The following is an 18,897-nucleotide window of genomic DNA, read 5'->3' as shown; positions in this document are numbered from 1 at the left end:
GGCAGCTGGAACGGTCGTAAGCTTCGAACAAGGGGAGAACGGTAGTTAACTGCTTGTCCGACAGTCGCGCGCCGCGCGACTGGGAGGTAAACAAATCACTTTTGCTTTTGGCCCATGCAAAATACGCAGAGTGAGGGGTGGCATGAGGAGGGACTATATGTAAAGGACCTCAGGTTTGTATAGTTAGGAAAAATGCAATTTTCGACAAATTGTCATTCGATACGTAATACAAACCATCGGTCCTTTAAACAATAGGAAGACTCACTTCTTGGTGGGAGGAATCTGAGTCTTTTGATGAACAGACTGGTGTTCGTCCATCCCTGGAATGCCTCCCTGGTCGTAAGAGCGAGGGAGGATCAAGCCTCTGTCCGATTGATCGGGGGTGTGCACCGCAGGATCAATGGTCAGACCTCTGGGCCGAGTACCAGCATTGTAAGAACTTTTCCAGTACATGAGCAAATATAAAGTCATGGGTTTGTCTCATGTAGGCATCCACTTCCTCCCCATTGTTGGAGAAAGGTGGATATACTACACTCCCTATCCCTAGTTAAAGGGATAGGATGGAGCTCGGTCGAGTAGCTTACCTGCATCTGACTCCCTTCCAGCGTGGTAAACGACCGTATCCCTCTGCCCACAGGTAGAGGTAGAGAAAGATGGTGAAGAAGAAGCCAGTCACACTCTCATTCGCACATTCATTCTCCCAGTCATACCAGGAATCGATGCTGTTCTGCCTGCTCTGGGTGCTGGGTAAGCTTACACAACGTGTTGAGCAGCCACCACAGGTCCCAAGGAAAAAGTATCCAAGGACTTTGGGCTAATATCCCGAGGTAGAAGGGCGTGAAGGTGGTTTGGTTGGGCCCAAACACCTGCCTTCAGAACCTGCGCCAGGAGAATTTCTTACGGAACGCTAAGGAGGGTCCAATACCTCTGACTTCGTGGGGCTCTCGGAATCGAGGAACGCGTACGGATGTCGTCGCTACCATCAGCCCTCGTACGCTCTCCTGATCACCTCACGTAGCCAGAAAGAAGCGTGTTCTTGGAAACTTCTTTCTTGGTAAACCCAGTGCTAACGAAGAGGCGTCGACACTCAGGCCTGAGGTGTCGAGTTCTCTCAGATAGCGCCGCTTAGCACCCCCCACACGGACAAAGCAGCATCTCATCCGCATCGTTATCGGTGAAGTCCAGAAGGGAGGGGATCGTGAAAGACTCGAACCTGTCGTCAGGGATCGACGGATTCTGAGTCTTGGCTACGAAGTTCGGGACGAAATCGAGCGTCACAGATCCCCAGCCTCTGGTGTGTTTAACATCGTAAGAAAGACCATGTAGTTCCCCTACTCTCTTCGCCGATGCCAGGGCCAGCAAGAAGAGGGTCTTGAGGGTCAGATCCCTGTTCTGACGACTCTCGGAGTGGCTCGAAGGGTCTTCGAGTCAAACTCTTAAGGACGAGAGTCACATCCCACGCAGGGGGCCTGAGTTCCCTGGGTGGGCAAGACCTTTCGAAGCTCCTCATTAGCAAGGAGATCTCGAACGAGTTCGAGATGTCCAGTCCCCTCAGTTTTAGGACGAGAGCCAGGGCGGCTCTATATCCTTTAACTGTGGGTACTGAGAGGAGCTTCTCGGCGAAGAAACACGAGGAAATCCGCTACCTGCTGAAGAGTGGCTCTGAGAGGAGACAGACCCTGTCTACGACACCAACCACAGAAGACGGCCCACTTCCCCTGGTACACAGCTGCAGAGGACTGTCGGACATGTCCAGCCATCTCTGTTGCTGCGCTACGAGAAAAGCCTCTCGTTTCGCAAGAGATGCGGTGGATAACAGCCAGCCGTTGAAGTTGAAGGGACTGGACTGCTTGGTGGTAACCAGTTTTCTACGTGTGGCTGGGCTAGAAGGTTGTGCCAATTGGTATTCTCTCGGTGCGTCCGCAAGAAGAGCCAGCAGGTCCGGATACCAAACGGCTTGAGGCCGTTTGGGAGCCACCGGAATCATTCTGAGATTGGGAGTGACCAGCGCTCGACTGATCACTTTCCGAATCAGACAGAAGGGAGGAAAGGCGTAGGCGGGAAGAGGTATTGTCACCCAGGGGTGTTGGAGAGCGTCCTCTGCAGCTGCCCATGGGTCCGGCACCGGCTGAAAAGAAAACCTGAAGTTTTCTGTTGTGCCGGGTGGCGAACAGGTCTACGACCGGTCGCCCCCACAGGTTGAAGAGCCTTTCCGCCACGTCTTGGTGTAGAGACCATTCGGTCCCTATCACCTGATCCCGACGGCTGAGCTTGTACGCTACTACATTCCTCTTGCCTGGAATGTAGCGTGCTGACAGCTCTATCGAGTGAGCCGTGGCCCACTCGTGCACCTGCACCGTCAACTGATGGAGCGGAAGAGACACTAGCCCCCCCTGCTTGTTGACATATGCCACTACTGTGGTGTTTGTCGCACATCAACACCACTGAGTGTCCACCAAGCGGTCCTGAAATTCTCGGAGAGCGTTGAACGCCGCCTTGAGTTCCAGGACATTGATGTGAAGGTGCTTTTCGTGATGGTCCCACACACCTGCAGTCAGCAACTCCTCCAGGTGTGCGCCCCATCCCTCGGTCGATGCGTCTGAGAACAGAAGCATCTCCGGGGGGGGAGTGCATATGGGCACTCCTCTTAAGAGGTTCTTGTCGTCGAGCCACCAGGCTAGGTCCTGCCTCACCTTGTCCGTGAGAGCCACAGGAAAGTAAGGAGGATCCTTGGCCTGAGACCAACTCTCCCTTAGCCTCCACTGGTAGGAAGACCGCAGGTGAAGACGCCCGTGAGGGACTAACTTCTTCGAGTGACGACAGATGGCCGATCACGACTTGCCATTGCTGTGCTGCCTGTTCCTGTCGAGACAGGAACCTGCCGGCTGCCTCCCTGAATTTGCTGATACGCAAGTCTGCGGGAAAGACCTGCCCTGCTACCGTGTCTATCAGCATACCCGGTACTTCATCTTCTGCTTGGGTTCGAGATCTGACTTCTCGTAGTTTATCACGATCCCCAGATCGCGACAAAACTTGAGGAGTCGATCTCTGTCCTGCAGCAACTGCGAGCGAGAGCTCGCCAGGACTAACCAATCGTCGAGATACCTCAGAAGACGTATCCCGTGCGAATGGGCCCAAGCTGACACTAGAGTGAAACACTCGCGGTGAACACCTGTGGGGCGGTTGACAGACCGAAAAACAAAGTGCCCTGAATTGGTACACCGTCCCGTCGAAGATGAAGCGGAGGTACTTTCTGGAGGACTGATGGATGGGTATTTGAAAATACGCGTCCTTCAAGTCCACTGAAAGCATGAAATCGTTCCCCCTGATCGAGTTGAGCACCGAGCGTGCCGACTCCATCGTGAACCGCGTCGTGCGACGAAGCGGTTCAGGGGAGAGAGGTCTATCACCGGAGCAGCCAAGCCCCCCGATGCCTTTCTCCACTAGGAAGAGGCGGCTGTAAAAGGGTCCCGGTGACTGGTCCTCCACGATTTCTACAGCTCGTTTCGCCAGCATGATCTTGATCTCCTGTCGAAGAGCGTTGTCCTTTGATGATCCCCGGACATAGGTTTGTATGTGGACCGGTTTTGGAGATGAGGGGGGCCGAGACTCGAAGGGTAGTAGATATCCCTCCCGAAGGACGTCTACTATCCAGTTCTCGCGCCGTAGCCGCTGCCAAGTGCCCAATGGCTCGCCAGGCACCCCCCCACTTCTGGCAGCAGGTGAGGGGGAACGCCGTCCCTAGCGTTTCCCTCCTCGTTTCGACTTCTTCCCACCACCTCCTCGGGGAAAGGAGGCCTGGGAGGAGGGCTGGTTACGGCCTCCTTTAACAGACGTCGAAACAGCAGGAGTCCTCACACGGGGTTTGGACGGTGCAACCGTCTTCGCCGCCGTGGAAGCGCTAGCCAGGCTCTTTGGCTTGGCCGCAGTCGATGGAGATTGCCCAGTAACCTTCGAGACTGCCTGGTGAACTAAGCGGTCACTGTCATCAGTGCGCCGCCTTTCCACCGCTAGCAGTCCACCATCTCTCCGGGAAAGAGAGCTGGGGAAACTCCTAATTGGGTTCCATTGCGAAGCCCGAGTGCTGCCTCAGGCAGCCCGGCCCCCTTGGTCACTCGGGTACAAGGACTGCGTCTCTATGCCGAAGAACCAAGTTGGCCCACAGGTTAGCAGTCTGATGGGCGAGGTAAGAGATCGCTCTTCCTCCAGACTGGCACAGTCTCCTGAAAGAAGCGTCGTCTTCGAGAGTCAGAACTCCCAGAGCCGGCCGCTACTTTGGATATTGTGAGGGACCACAAATCCAGTCAAGAGACTGCCTGGAATGCTGCCATAGCGGTAGATTCCAGGGCAAGTGCCTCCTGCTGCGGAGAACCAGAGGTTCTCCGACAGGAGCTGCTGCAGGGACACACCATGGAGTCATCCTCGCTAACTCCGGGTTAACCTGTTTCGGCAGTATCGGGTCTTCCGAATGGCACGTAAAAACGCCTCTGACGCTGTAGAGGAGGAGGAAGTAGCTTAGAAGACCGTCCGGATTTCAGCGAATCCTCCCGTCCTGAGACGAGATTCTCAACTTGATCCAGGACTGAGTCTGCAAGCTCTGATCGCGGTAACCCCACCATCATTTTGGGTTCCCTCTTAGGACCCCAAAATGACTCGAGCCGGGACGTGGGCTCTGCCGGTGGTAGCGGCGATTCTTCCGCAAGGTCATTATGCAGACGCATCAGCTTAATGACCTCTGCAAAGTTCCTCTGTATCTCGGGAGTGACTGCGTCTTGTGGAGTAGGACCGTCCAGTCCCTCCAGCAAGAACAGATCCCGTAATACTCCTCCCTCAGAAGGATGAACAGCGGCAGACCCCTGATGGTCACCTCCAACTACTTGCGCGTATGTTCTGGTCGGTCCCAGAACCGTGCCTGAGCCATACGGCGTCATAGCGGGATCGCGAGCGGCGCACCTCTCGTGATCACTCTTCGGTACCTCGCTCCTCCCCGGTGTAGCCCGAGGAGGTTGAAGGTACGGGAGAGGCAGACCTGACGTCTCCCCCCTCGCTCACTGGCAGGACCAGCGTGCGTGGAGGGCTGCTGCCGATCGTCAACCCGCGGTGACGATCGAGCAGCAGGCCTAGCCTTGCCGCTCGTCTGGGGCGAGCGGCTGCTGGACTGAGAAACGTTGACGCTGATCTCTAGCGTCAGGCGAGCTGTTGCTGGTTACCGTCTCCGCCCGGTCCCTATGGGAGCGGCGGTCAGGTGACCTGCTAGGCTCTCTGTCGCGGCGAGACCGGCCAGCGTCCTCTCGGCGCGTCGAGCCGCTGGTACCAGCCGTGGCTGGTACCGACGGCCGCGGGGACCCCTTCCTCGCCTCAACCCGTGGCTGGTCAGCGACCGTCACGTCAACCCGAGCAGCCAGTTGGTCGCTGCGAGAGCGTCCACTGGCTGGCGAGAGTCGTGTGCACGACTCTCGCCAGTCTTCTGCTCCGCGCCGCGGTCTTGACGGCGAGCGAGCTCGGGCGTCAAAACCTTGGCTGGACGGTCTCCCGTGGAAGAGCGTCCACTCGGTACTTCTCGCGAACGAGAAGCGGCCGAGACGGAACCTGATTTAGCGGCAGGGCCGCTAACACCAGGTGAAGACGTACCAGCCGAGGCTGTACGCCTCTGGTCCCCGTCGTCTTCTTCTTTGCAGAGGAAGAGACGGGCCCCGTTCCCGAAGGAACAGGAGGACCAGCAGAAGAGCTCCCCGACTCGCCTGAGCGAGACGGGCCCTTAGAAGATCCCGAAGGAGTCTTCTTAGGGGGGGAGGAGGCAGCCTTCTTCTTCTTCGGCTGGTTAGCCTTAGAAGTCGAAGGGGAAGGAGGAGGCAGCAGACAACGAAGACGACGACGACACCTTCCTCTTCTTCCTCTTCTTCTTCGCCAGGCTCCGCAGGACAGACGTCAGGTCTTCCATCCAGGAGGGAGCCGGGGCAGTTGCCGGAAGCAACAGGGCCCGACTGCACCTGTCCGGAAGAACCTGAGACTGTAGCAGCACCACCAACAGCAGGAAACGACAGGAAACAGGTCCAGGAACAGCAGGAACAGCAGGAACAGCATCTGAAAAGGAAGAGCAGCAGGGAAGGAACAGGTACGGCAGGCACGGCAGGAACCACAGGAGAGCCAGGCGTCCTGTCGGCAGCTACCGTCATTCTCTGCACTGGCGGCAGGTCTAGGGGGGTACTCTTAGGGCAGCGGAAGTCCGGGGTCGGCAACACAAAGAACCCAGGTGGCGGTGGCACCGCCTCTTTTGGTACGCAGCAATAGGTTTGTGTATTGCAGGCCGTGGGTGTCACCGTCATTACATGTGGCGTATACACCAAGTGCGGCGGCATGTCATACGCTGGTGTAGATATGGTGGTAGTGGTAGTGGTTACCAGTACCATGAGTGACCACTGCCGACCCCGCCAACCGCTGAATCAACCCCTGGATACTAGGCACTCCCTGCAGTCCCCCCAGCGACTCCCACACCTCCCAGGTCGTCCTTCGCTGTGGCACATCTGCGGAAGCAACAGTCGGATTAGTCAGAGGGGTTTCCTCACGCCTGGGGGGAGAAGAACCCCCACCCAGAGCGGACGGAAGACCCACCCCGAATACAACTGGATGTCCGGGTAGCGGGCGCCCTCCTCCACACTCGACGGATCGAGAGAGAGACGGACTCCGCTACCCTACCGCCCCGCCCCCCCCCAGTGGGGAAGGCGCGAAACGTGGGGGCTGACCGGGAGGCAGGAAAGAAGACGAAGGTGTCAGTTACCAAAGGAGTCACTGGAGAGCTTCCCGATGACTTCTTTGGCGGCCTAAGTCTCTTCCTGCCCGTCGTACAGAAACCCACTGCGCCTCGGACCAATTCATACATGTCATACATGGCTCGTTGCGGGAGCATTCTCGCCCCCGACAACGAGTACAAACCTCATGTGGATCCACATCCACGAATGATCTAAATCCGCCGCATCTACGCTCCAGCCCGCCCCGGGACCACACTCTACGGTCGACTGGGGGGCGCGGCGAAATATCCATTTCTTGATCACTCATATTGCAATGACAAAAGAAATGTAAAAGTACTTACAATCATATACTCTCAATTACACTAGGAAAAGAGGGCTGATACTCAAAGCAAACGACAAGGCGGGCAGAGCGATGACGAACACGTCCTATCCACACTGTCGGACAAGCAGTTAACTACCGTTCTCCCCTTGTTCGAAGCTTACGACCGTTCCAGCTGCCGCTAGCTACTTCCTATTGTTAAAGGACCGATGGTTTGTATTACGTATCGGAACAAAAAAGTACTTACATTTTTCCACTTTCGCCCAAAATACATGACTCGGCGCGAGCGCGCCCGCCCTCGGCACCGAGACATTATTCAAGGGTTCAATTCATGAAAAGAGAGGAAATCGCCGCATCTACGGCGATAGCTCCATGTTGGTTCATAATTAAGTAATGAAAATGAAAACAGTATACTTACAGTTTCATTTTCAAGTCAAACAAACCAATGGTAGAAAACACAATATAAACAAAGCATACGACGATGAAGCGGGCAGAGAGCGATGACGAACACGTCCTTCACACCTGCGGCGGAAAGCAAAAGTGATTTGTTTACCTCCCAGCCGCGCGACTGTCGGACAAGCAGTTAACTACCGTTCTCCCCTTGTTCGAAGCTTACGACCGTTCCAGCTGCCGCTAGCTACTTTCTATTGTTAAAGGACCGATGGTTTGTATTACGTATCGGAACAAAAAACTTTTCTATGTCAACGTAAATTACGTCCTGTCGGCACCCAAAAGACAATTTATCTCGACGTAAAATACATCCAATAGGCGTTTGAGGGTTAAGAGTTTCTTCACCTACGACTTACTACAAGAAGAGTACTTCGACGGTTTCCATCGACGTCAAAACCGTCGAAGAAAATAACAAGGCGTATAACTGCTTCTTGTGACATCCAGGAAGTCTCGAAGCATGAGAAAGTTTCATGTTCACATACCCGGGAATTCCAAACAACAAATTGAAAACAACAGGGGGCAAACTAACCCGGCTTTAAAAGGACGGAGTAAACCACGTCCTCACTTAAAGGCGGTAGGAAAATAACTGACAGGGTCACGAGTTAATGAGGGGTATGTGGGTGGCCCCACATGTCTCGTGACCAAGCACAGATGCCAATAGTCCCTTGCGTACACAATTATTTTAAACATTACTGGTTTCCAGCTGGCGCTGAGTATTTATCCTAATGTTAAGACCGAAGGTTTTGTTTCGTATATGAACAAATAGCTTTTGCAAACATTTTCATTTGACATGAACTAAAAAGAACGAATATGAACATTCAAATGCAAAAATTTTTCCTCTCAAATTAAACCTGTCCAGGTAAAGGATACTGTTCACAAGGCGCTTCACAAGGGCAGTATAATAAGGCAATCCTGGATTCCAAACTATGTCATCTGCAGATCTTCCTAAATACTGCTTATAAGCTTCAGTCAGTGCCCATCCAGGTGGCCGGATTTCCTGCTGGGACATAATAACAGCAACCACCAAACGTCGTTTGAGATTTGGCCGCTCACGTAATTTACTTTCGTAATAATGGAAAAGTGTTATACACGGTAATGTTATTGGACGATCTGGAACAACAAAAATGGCAAATAAAAAAAATTAGGAATTTAAAAATCAACCCTATAACTATTTTATATTCAAATACTTACCTTAACGCTAAAACTCTTTAAAGCATCTGTTTTCACTAGAAAACTTCAATCAAAATCCTCAGCATTCATTACTAATGTAAAGGGGTTTTGCTAGCCTGTATGGGAAAAAATGCCCATGATTCACTAGCAAAGTTATTTCAAAGGTTTAAATAGCTATAGAAAAACAAGTACCTATACAGCATAAAACTAATTGCAACATATTGTGAATTTAACCACAACCAATGTAAGTCAAAAGAAAACATCTATTTTCCACATGACTTATTACATACAGGTGGGGAGGATAAACTGAAAACCTGGTTAGCTGATGTTAGCTTGGGATCCTGATAGATCTGAAAATACACCTATGTACGTATTTGTAAGGAATTTCATGGCTGGCATTCTGTAGAATAACTAACTAATTACATTACAAAACTTGATTAATTGCTGTATAATCTTTAGTTTACGTATTTATATCTTAGGAAGTATATTATACAACATTGTAGAAGTATACGTACAAGGTAAGCTACTAAAGCATCATAAATGGACAAATATAAAAAAAGGTCTCTATATACTTCCTCAATTTAGTGAACAAACTCTTAGCTGAATTATATCACTCAATAGGCAGTGATTAAGAGGTACATTTGCATTCAATAGTAAGCCAACAACTAATGTTAAATACTTTTACAGTAAGGAATTCATGCTAGTTTTACTCATGTGAGTGGGTGTCGGCAGAATTTTGAAATTGACTGTCATTCTAGCTATTCAAAAACAAAACCCATATTTTACCACAGACATTTACTAATATTATGATGACACTTCTTACATACTGCAGTTTGCAATAAAGACTACTTCATTTGTAAAATACAAGTACAATTGTTATTCAAATCCTTGTATATTTTTAAGGACTATCTCGTGATATAAGCAACTGTAAGAATTTTTAAACCCAATCACACATACCATGGAATTTGTAGAGCACACCTAGTCGCTCAAGGATGGTTTCTAAATTTTTGTGTACCTGGGCCAATTCTAGAAATCTGTGATTGATGATGTCAAGAACCTGAAAAAATCCACAATGTTATACTTTTCAAAAACATTAAATTTTCCTGAAAGCAATATTCTTGTATCAATTTCTGAAAACATTTGAAAAAATTAACTGAACAATATACTTGACATCAAGATACTAAATTATCCCAGTTATTAATGCATTTAATATGATTTCATTAACAGATGACAGAAAACCAAGAAAAATTATATTGTTATGATACAATAAAGCTTTGTACATACTTACCTGGCAGATATATACTTAGCCTTTAGACTCCGTCGTCCCGACAGAAATTTCGAATTTCTCGGCACACTACAGGTAGGTCAGGTGATCTATCGCCCTGCCGCTGGGTGGCAGGAATAGGAACCATTCCTGTTTACTAATCAGATTTTCTCTTCCACCTGTCTCCTGAGGGGAGGCTGGGTGGGCCATTAATTGTATATATCTGCCAGGTAAGTATGTATAAAACTTTATTGTATCATAACAATATCATTTTTGTACATTCAACTTCCCTGTCAGATATATACTTAGCTGATTCACACCATTGGTGGTGGGTAAGAGACAGCTATTTACTGAATAGACAGGTAAACAACATACGTTGTAGCTAATATATAAAAAACCTTGGTTCCTACCTGTTTAGGCGGCAGACTTCATAGCTACTGCTTAGGAGTCTGCTTCACCTCAAGAGCCTCAGCGAGGATGTGACCTATGGCTAAGAGTTCTTGAGGGTCTGTCGATGGGGTCTTATCCACTTACTCGACAGAGCCTGATGGCATTTGTCAATGGGGTCTTACCCACTTACATGACAACACACCTTGCCTAGTGGCATAATTAAGGAGCACAACACCGATCCCGATCACCTGATCCTAACACGAGGGTTAGTGTACTTAAATGAAAAGAGTTATCCCCAAACTCCTTTCAAAAAACCCTAAAAACTCGATGTTAAATAAAATTGAACTCACTAGTTAAGGATCAGTATCGGCTCCCTATCCCAGCAACGTATCCGCAGACACGTATAAACCAAGAGAGAAGGATCTCTCGCAGGTTATCTTGACATCCTTCGGTAATGGGAAGTCAACACAGAGTTGCATCTCCCGTATGTGACAGCTAACATGTCCTTTATTGACTTATTGTTATGGGAAGTCAACACAGAGTTGCATCTCCCGTATGTGACAGCTAACATGTCCTTTATTGACTTATTGTTATGGAAAGAACAAGAATTTGCAAAAGCTCGCACTTCATGCGCTTTTAATTCTCAGCTGTTTGAAGGAATCATCAAGGCACTTATCAAGTGCTTTTAGAGATCACAAATGTCTCAAAGAAGGCCAGGGCATTCTTTGATATGGATCTCTTCTGGATGAAGCCTGGCGCCTGGTTGGTGCTTTGCGCCTGGCTGGCGCTTTGCGCCTGGATGGGGCCTCGCGCCTAGCTGGCGCCTCGCGCCTGGCTGGAGCATCACTCTTGGCTGGCGCCTGGCGCTTGTCTGGTGCCTGGCTCCTGGCTGGCACTTCTGGCGCCTGGTGCCCGGCTGGCGCCCGGCGCCTGGCTGGCGCTTCTGGCGCCTCGCGCCTAGCTGGCTCCTCCCCACTTGCTGGAGCTTTGAGCTTGGCTGGAGTCTCGAGGCTGGCTGGCGATGTCCACATCGGACACTCTCACCTGTCCGATCTGTTCGCCTCTGGCGCATTTGCGCCAGGTTGGAGGCCCGCTCCTTCTCCGCATCAGACAATAAACGCGCTCATCCGAGCTGTCTGCCTCTGGCGTTTTTCGCCTGTTTGGCACTGGATCCTGAACAAACCACAATAGTTTGTCAGGAGACTGGAGAAGGGTGGAAGGAACTCTTCTACCTGGAGCCTCTGGCCTAGGACGAGGGGAGGCGCTTGTAGCCAGTTACATCCAGTAGACGATAGGATATCTTAACAGGACGAGAGATTACAGTCTTCCTCCGAGGGGGATCCTTCGTGAGTACTTCCGTTTGCTAACAAGATCTATTCCTGCATGTTGAGGAGGTTTCTCGTTGCAGAATCTTCCCTCTCCTTGCCCGAAGGAGGGGAAGGAGCCTGGAAGTCGAAGAAGACTCCGAGCCGAAAGTGGGGGAACCCAGGGCTTTCTTGGCTCTTATCGTGTCCCTCTGAGTACCTTCTGGGAAGCGCTTCGAGCCCTCATCGCACCCCAAAGACTCTGTAGGCAAACTTTAAGCCATTTCTTCTGCTGAAGATAAAACTTACGTACCCTGCCTGGGCAAAGAGACCCTTCTATCTCTTCCCGTATCAATTGGGAAAATCCCTTGATTTCAAAGCTCTGAGCCAGGATTAGAAGGGTTTTAGTTCTTTGCCAGACATACTATGCTGGCAAGAACCAATCGCCGAGTCTCCATTGAATCTGATGCGAGATTCCAATACACAAAAATTCACTTGTCCTCTTGGTGGTTGGTAGGGCCAAGAGAAAAAATGAATTTCCTCATAAAATTTCTAAAAGAAGCTTGATGAGGAGAGGTTCCAACTTGTCGGAACACGGAATCTGCGGGCCACGAAAAGATCCCAACTCGAAGTACACGATGTCCTACTCTTGGTCGTATTGAGGTATCGTATAAGATCCCGAAGATCTTAGTCCTCTGCTATCTCCAAGTCCCTTTGTAGAGACAGAGTATAGCCTGCTACTGTATTCTTTGATAGCAGATATCTACAAAGGTGATTCTTCTCTCAGAAAGGGAAGAAAACCGCCATGTGGGTCACAGAGGTATTGGAAGAGGACAGTTTCCTCATTCAACCCAGCACGATCTGCAGCACTTCTTTGTCTTGGCCATGACACTTGTCATTCACCTTGAAAAATCCTCTCATTCATGTCAACTTCTCGTCAGTCTGCACGCAGACAGACTCAGAGTGGAGAGGTTCTTGAGGTCCCTTTCTAAGTGAGTAGACCGACTCTCTTGGGAAAGCCTTTAGAAAGTGCTGTAAGAAGGACGTGACCTCTGTGAATCCAGCCTCTCGAAGGCCAAAATGGGGCGAAAAGCATCGTCCTCTCTTCCTCTGACGCCAGTAATTATCTTAATACATCTGTTAAGAATTTATATATAGAGGAAAAAAGACTAATGTTTATTCCCCTTTCAAACTAAAGGATGGCGTATATCGCTACGCTCTTGGATCAAGAATAAGGAAGCAGTCTAGAGGAAGCCTCTTCATCTTCAACATTGCAAAGAGATCTATGAAGAAGACATCTCGCAGGTTTCCACAACTCTTTTTCCAACTAAGCTTAGACAGACGTCAATAGTTATTATCGTCGATCGAGAAGGTTCTCACGGACGTGCAACATCGTGCAGCGAACCTCTTAAGGATCGTTACGTTCCGTGTGTCTGTTCCAAACAGGTTCTCTCTTGTTAACGCGAACAGGGGCGAAAAAAAGAGATTCTCGATGCTCCTTGAGATATGAGAGAGCTGTGGAATTGGCCTGATTGATTTAAAAAATAATTTCGTCACTCCTTGGGATCGAACCCCCGTCCAGTTAGACGGGGAACGAAATCAGGAACGAACCGTGACGTTACCGAGCCTGCTGTCAGAGAGGCTACTGAACCCTTCGGTTAACAACTAGCTATATCGAGAAATTATCAAGTCCACTAAATTGCCTGCAATTCTTTAGACTATGTGCCAGAACATCTGTACCTCTGTCATGGTACCCGGCACCCTCTCATATGTTATTTCCGTTTCTTGGTAGGAAAAACTTTATAGGCGTAATATAGTCCATTCAGAAACAAACTTCTGCACGAAGAAAATGGCCCCCAATCAGACTCATCCATCTTCTCACTGAGCATGCTCCGTTCTCTAATAAGGCTATGCTTTCGTAAGCATGAGAGCATTATATAATATAGTGCTCTGCCGCGTTAGAATCGTCTATAATTCTGTTACATTGCGGTAAACAGCATTGAAAGGTTGCAAGAAATCTTTCTATTGAAAGCTTCTTAGCAAAACGCAGACAATGTTATTCATGTTTGCCTACAAATCCCCTCAATTCGAGGCTAAGTCCGTGATTGTAGGGGAGAGATACGGTTAGCCAGTCAATCCCGTAGGAGAGAGAGATGTAACCAACCGCTAATGACCGAGAACTAGATGGTACTGTGTTGGCCTACAGTGACAGCAGTCTACGTTCGCTGTCTCGGCCGTATTCTTCCTGAGTTGCCAGCTACTCCATTCAATGAAGGAACATGATAAAATTATTATCGAGCCTAAGGAAGTTCTCAATAATGCATATTTAAGCGAAACAACCTTCGTTAAATACAGAAACTGAGTCGGTGTTGTCGTAACAAGCCCTTTAAGCGTAGTCCTTACCTAGGAAACTCCTGTAAGGATACAGGGAATTCAGTTGCCAACCATAGAGGTAACTACGGTATGCGCATATGACTTGACCATACAGTAGTTTTATACACCAAATTCTCTACTACATTCTTTCCTAGCCGAGGCAGAGAGAGAATGGAAAATTTACTATCTTCGTTCTTTTCGTCAATAGAACGAATTAGTATTAGCCGAAGGAGATCACAAGTGAGAACCGAGGATCAAAGAGAATCTCTCAAGCTTCCTATTCTCTTGGACATAAGACTTAAAGGACGTATTCTACGCATCTATTACCTGGAAGAGCCTCTAATCAATGAATGAGAGCTCCTCCAAATCTTGTCCAAGAGAGCTTATATGCTTACGCGATAAGATGTATGAGATCTTTGTCAATGAGAACTAACCCATTAAGATACAAAGAGTATACATTTTTTGTCACTTATGTGTTATGCATTTACTTGACAATACGTTTAATATCTCCCTAAGGAAGGAAGTTAATCCAGGAACTTGTTAAGTCTTCGTGATTTCCACAGAAATCGCAGAAGGGACAGGATTCCTGTTCAGATCTTGAGCTTACGGAAGGAAGATTGATGTTCCCTTTTCCGCAGTCATTCCCAAACGCCGAATAGATGAGATTCTTATTAAGAAAACTCCCGTAGCTCTTGCCTCGTCATAATGAAGGAAGAGTATGAATGAAGGAGAGAGTCCACGCTGAGAGGAACTGCCTGTTACAGCAGTCCTCTGAATATTGGAGAAGGGCTTCTCTCAGTATCAGAATCATCCTGACAAAAGCGACGGCCGCCTGTGCAACATCTTGCGCCTTTGCCAGGAGAAGGCTGATCCGATCCTGCTAAAAACTAAAAAGAGGAGCTTCGCGGCTGACCTCTCTCTCATAAGGCGATTCGGGATATCCTGGCGCCTCGCGGAAGTTGAATGTACAAAAAATAATTTTGCTAAATATCTACATGATTTCAACTACTACTAGTATTCCAGTGCGATAAAGCCTGATGCAAATATATTTTTTTCCTGTTACAAGTATATTTTTTGTACTGAATTAACTCTAATTACTGCAAGGAAATTTTTAATTCCTAATTTTATCCAATCAGAATCTTTTACCCTAATCATAAGAAAAAACGTTACAGTTGTCCATTTTTAAAAACAAAACTGAAACATAAAAAATACAAAGGCTTCTGTGCCCAAAGAGGTTTCAAATATAGTACTTAAAATAAGAAAAAATCAAACAAACTACTCACAGGCAAAAATCTAAGACAAACGTTGGAGAAATATATAGGCAAAGTTTGATACTGTGCAGTCAATGTGCCCTGTTCTGCAAGGATGCTCTCTGGTGAGAACTTCTCAGGGTACTTCCGATGGAATGCCATGTGCTTTTCATACCTGAAAATACAAATGCTCCTGCCATACTTTACCCTGTGACAAACATGTTTTCTCTACTTTCTGTACTGAAAATACTTTTATAGATCACAATATACATAAGTCAGCAAACATTATTCATTATAAATTGTTGTTATCAGTGCCCTGCCTTTTTAACTAAAAAGGCTTACAACGTCAGTAACTGATTTAATTTACCAATTACTGTCATTTGGAAAATCTAACTAAACAAAAAGCCGTCAAAATAATGCTTACAATCTAGAGGTAAAACTTATCTGAAAACTACAAATATATTTTCTATTGAATTACTAAATTACAGGCATAAAACAATATATTGTACCCTCATAATACAGTAATGGTTGTGATAATTAAAGTAGTAATTAAAAAATATCTACAAAAGTACAGATAGTCATCACCAACCACACAAATATTTGCAAATCTAAAAAAATTGCAAGCATCAGACTCCACAAGTCCTAATAAATGTATTAAGAGAGAAAAGCATGCAGTATTTCAAAATTTGTATGAAGAGAGAAAAGCAGGCAGTATTTCAAAATTAAAATATCTTCTTTTCTCATAAACTTTAGTTGGATATTTACTAAAATAATTTTTGTACGTATCAATATCTGTGAAAGATCCAATTTTTTATAGAAATCATTAGTACTGGACTCTTCAAGTAGTACTCCTGAATACTGACATACTCAAATTTATGTCAATTCTAACATTATTTCCAAATGTTATCCACTCCCATTGTCTCATTTGCTTTTTCAAAGTATCTTGCTAAATTCCAACTCGAGAGACCTGTTCTGAACTTCATTCCTCAATATCTGAAAGATTCAACTTCGTTATTCCTCTCTCCATGTAATGGTAGCTCATTTGTTGTGCATACTTTGCCCTGATCACATCTGTTGTTCTGAGATTTGAGTCTCATCCCTGAAGGTATATGGTGATGATGCTTTATATTAAGCAAGCTTTGAAAATCTTGAGGTGGCTTTCTAATTAAAACATAATCATCTATATTTAATAATATGCAAGTCTGTACGTAGTGTTACTCCAATCTAAAATCTTCTCTTCTATTATTCAACAAACATGAAGGATTGATGTGAAAAAATTACAATTTAGACTATTTATAGCAGAGAAAAATATTGAAGAAATTCATAGTTACACGATTCTGATCCGATATGTGTAATATGGTTAGTTATCAAAAGCCTCTTCAAAGAAAAATGCATATACTTAACAATTCTTGCGCACACCGCTGACACCACACAACTAAATAATGAAAGTTCAATAATCTTACCAGTTACTTTGCCTCCAATGGTCTGGGGAGTTATCTTTGACAAAATCCTGAACACGATTTCTTAATTCTGGAGGTTTCAGCAACAGAAGTTGTATGATGAAGAAACAAACATGGGCTTCACTACCCTCTTGAGTCCTCAGTGCCTGCCAAGAAATAACTTACAGTACAAAACTGCTGCAGGTATACAGTATAGTATACATACTGATTGTCGCACAACTTTTTGGTTTATCAGGCAAGGCGAAAGATACTTCATCAAGTATGAGGTAAGTACACAGGATACTTGTAGTGATTATCGAATTCTTTTTAAAAAAATGGACTACATTTTAGAGTTAAGTATTGCACCAAGTACATGAGAAATACAAATCCACCGTCAAATGACATCTGTGATAAGTTCAATTAATTTGCCTTCAAAATAAGTTAGACCTAGTACACCTGTTACTGTTATACCTAAAAATATTTTTTCACCCTTAGCCTTCCATATAAAAAATATTCCTATGCACTTTTTAAGGTTCTTTGTAGCGTGTCCTCAGCCCCTAGTTACAACCCCTTTAGTTCCTTTTACTGTACCTACTTTCATATTCTCTCTTTCTTCCATCTTACGTTCCATCCGCTCCTAACAACTGATAACAACTGATTCAATGTGCAGTGAGGTTTTCCTCCCGTTACAACTTTCAAACCTTCTACTGTAAATTTTTGTTTCAGCGCTGAATTACCTAATAGGCCCCAGTGCTTGGCCTTGGAATAAATTTTATATTTTATTCTCTTTTATGCACTTAATACCATAATAGAATCACAAGTATGTTTATATAAAAACCTTGATCACGATATAAAAGCAAGATAATCTATCTCTCCATTTGGTTTGTTCTAACAACCCCAATAATCACAACACTTTCCTCATTGAAATGCCTCCAGAACCCCAAGTTGATAGACTTAGAAAGAAGAAATTACCAACTATGCATGACCAGCCAAACACTCCACTGACCCAAAAGGTGAGGCCTCTTTCACCTGTGTGGCTCCATCATGTGTACTTTTCCATGATGAAAAAGTACCGTTCATTTGTTTTCATTCCACCTTTTTCTAATTTAATATACTTCATGCTGATTGTGTTTTGCTTAGTGTTATGTGAGTTTTATAGTTAAACTGTACTATGTTGTAGTACATTAGTATTTTCATCTTGAGCTTCCTGTTCCCTGTTCTGCAGGATTTTTTGGTATTCCTTTAATTTCAATTATATAATTTTTGCTAGATTTTTCCAAAAATCTATATTTTTTATGATAATTAACCTTGCCTTCATTAACATGTGAGTTTGAGTAGTTTTCCCCTTTTCTTGTCTCTATTGGTTTACCTTTTTATATTTTATTTTCCACCATTTAGTTTTCCAGTCCAAAGTAAGTTACCTTTGGTTCTCCTTTACTTGTGTATTACATTTACTGTAGTACTTTTGTTTTTTTGTATTTTATTATTTTGCTATTTTTCAGGGAATTTTATTTACCTCATTCGTGCTTCAGCATATTTGTGTAGTCTCAGATGCTTAGTCCTGTAGCTCCATGTCAATATTGGACAAAAATGTTCCTGTCAGAACGCTAGTGCAGTCTGTGTGTTGACTGGTCAATGGATCAATGGTTCCTCTACAACCAAGGGCTTGCATGTAAGCATGGTGATTCTTCCAACTCTTCTTCATTTGTCACACCATGGTTATGGCTCTTGGGACTAGTCCCATCTGACAAGGCCTCCTGCCCTGCAATAGTGCAGCCTTGTGTCACAAATGCTCAAGAGTAAGGTTCATAAACCATCTCAGGTCTAGACCACCTCTGTTTTCTCATATGACAAAGCTTGTCTTCCATGGAAGTCTCTTTGTTCAGATGATCTTTTGTCACTCCTAAAAAGAAATTTGTTCCACACTGCCTGCTTCTTCGATCTCCAGCTTCATCTCTACCATCTGTTCTCTGACTTTACCTGTAACCACAATTATTCCTTCCCCCCTCACTGGCACTCCTTCATTCAGATGACACCTCTCTCCTGTCTGGATTCAAGAAAAGGTGGCCTGTGTGTTCTTGGGCTAGTATTGGCTATGGCTGAATTGTCCATGAATAGTTAATGCTGCCTGCTATTGTGCTACTTAAATCTGCAGCTTACCTCTGGTGTTTCAACTGTCTGCTTTACTG

General features: G+C 46.3%; 1 protein-coding gene across 1 annotated transcript in view; it reads right to left on the bottom strand.

Moving 5' to 3' along the window:
- Window positions 1-18,897, bottom strand: part of LOC135208342 (mediator of RNA polymerase II transcription subunit 23-like) — a 242,334-nt gene that overhangs the window by 102,376 nt on the left and 121,061 nt on the right. The window contains exons 23-26 of the mRNA XM_064240445.1: window positions 16,733-16,875; window positions 15,303-15,444; window positions 9,646-9,745; window positions 8,389-8,628 (exon numbers count right to left, since the gene is read on the bottom strand). Of these exons, the coding sequence (XP_064096515.1) occupies window positions 8,389-8,628; window positions 9,646-9,745; window positions 15,303-15,444; window positions 16,733-16,875 (625 nt within the window). The remainder of the gene's footprint in view (window positions 1-8,388; window positions 8,629-9,645; window positions 9,746-15,302; window positions 15,445-16,732; window positions 16,876-18,897) is intronic.

This window comes from Macrobrachium nipponense, chromosome 35 (genome assembly GCF_015104395.2).
Source record: "Macrobrachium nipponense isolate FS-2020 chromosome 35, ASM1510439v2, whole genome shotgun sequence".
NCBI lineage: Eukaryota > Metazoa > Arthropoda > Malacostraca > Decapoda > Palaemonidae > Macrobrachium > Macrobrachium nipponense.
This window is presented reverse-complemented; position numbering and strand designations above follow the sequence as displayed.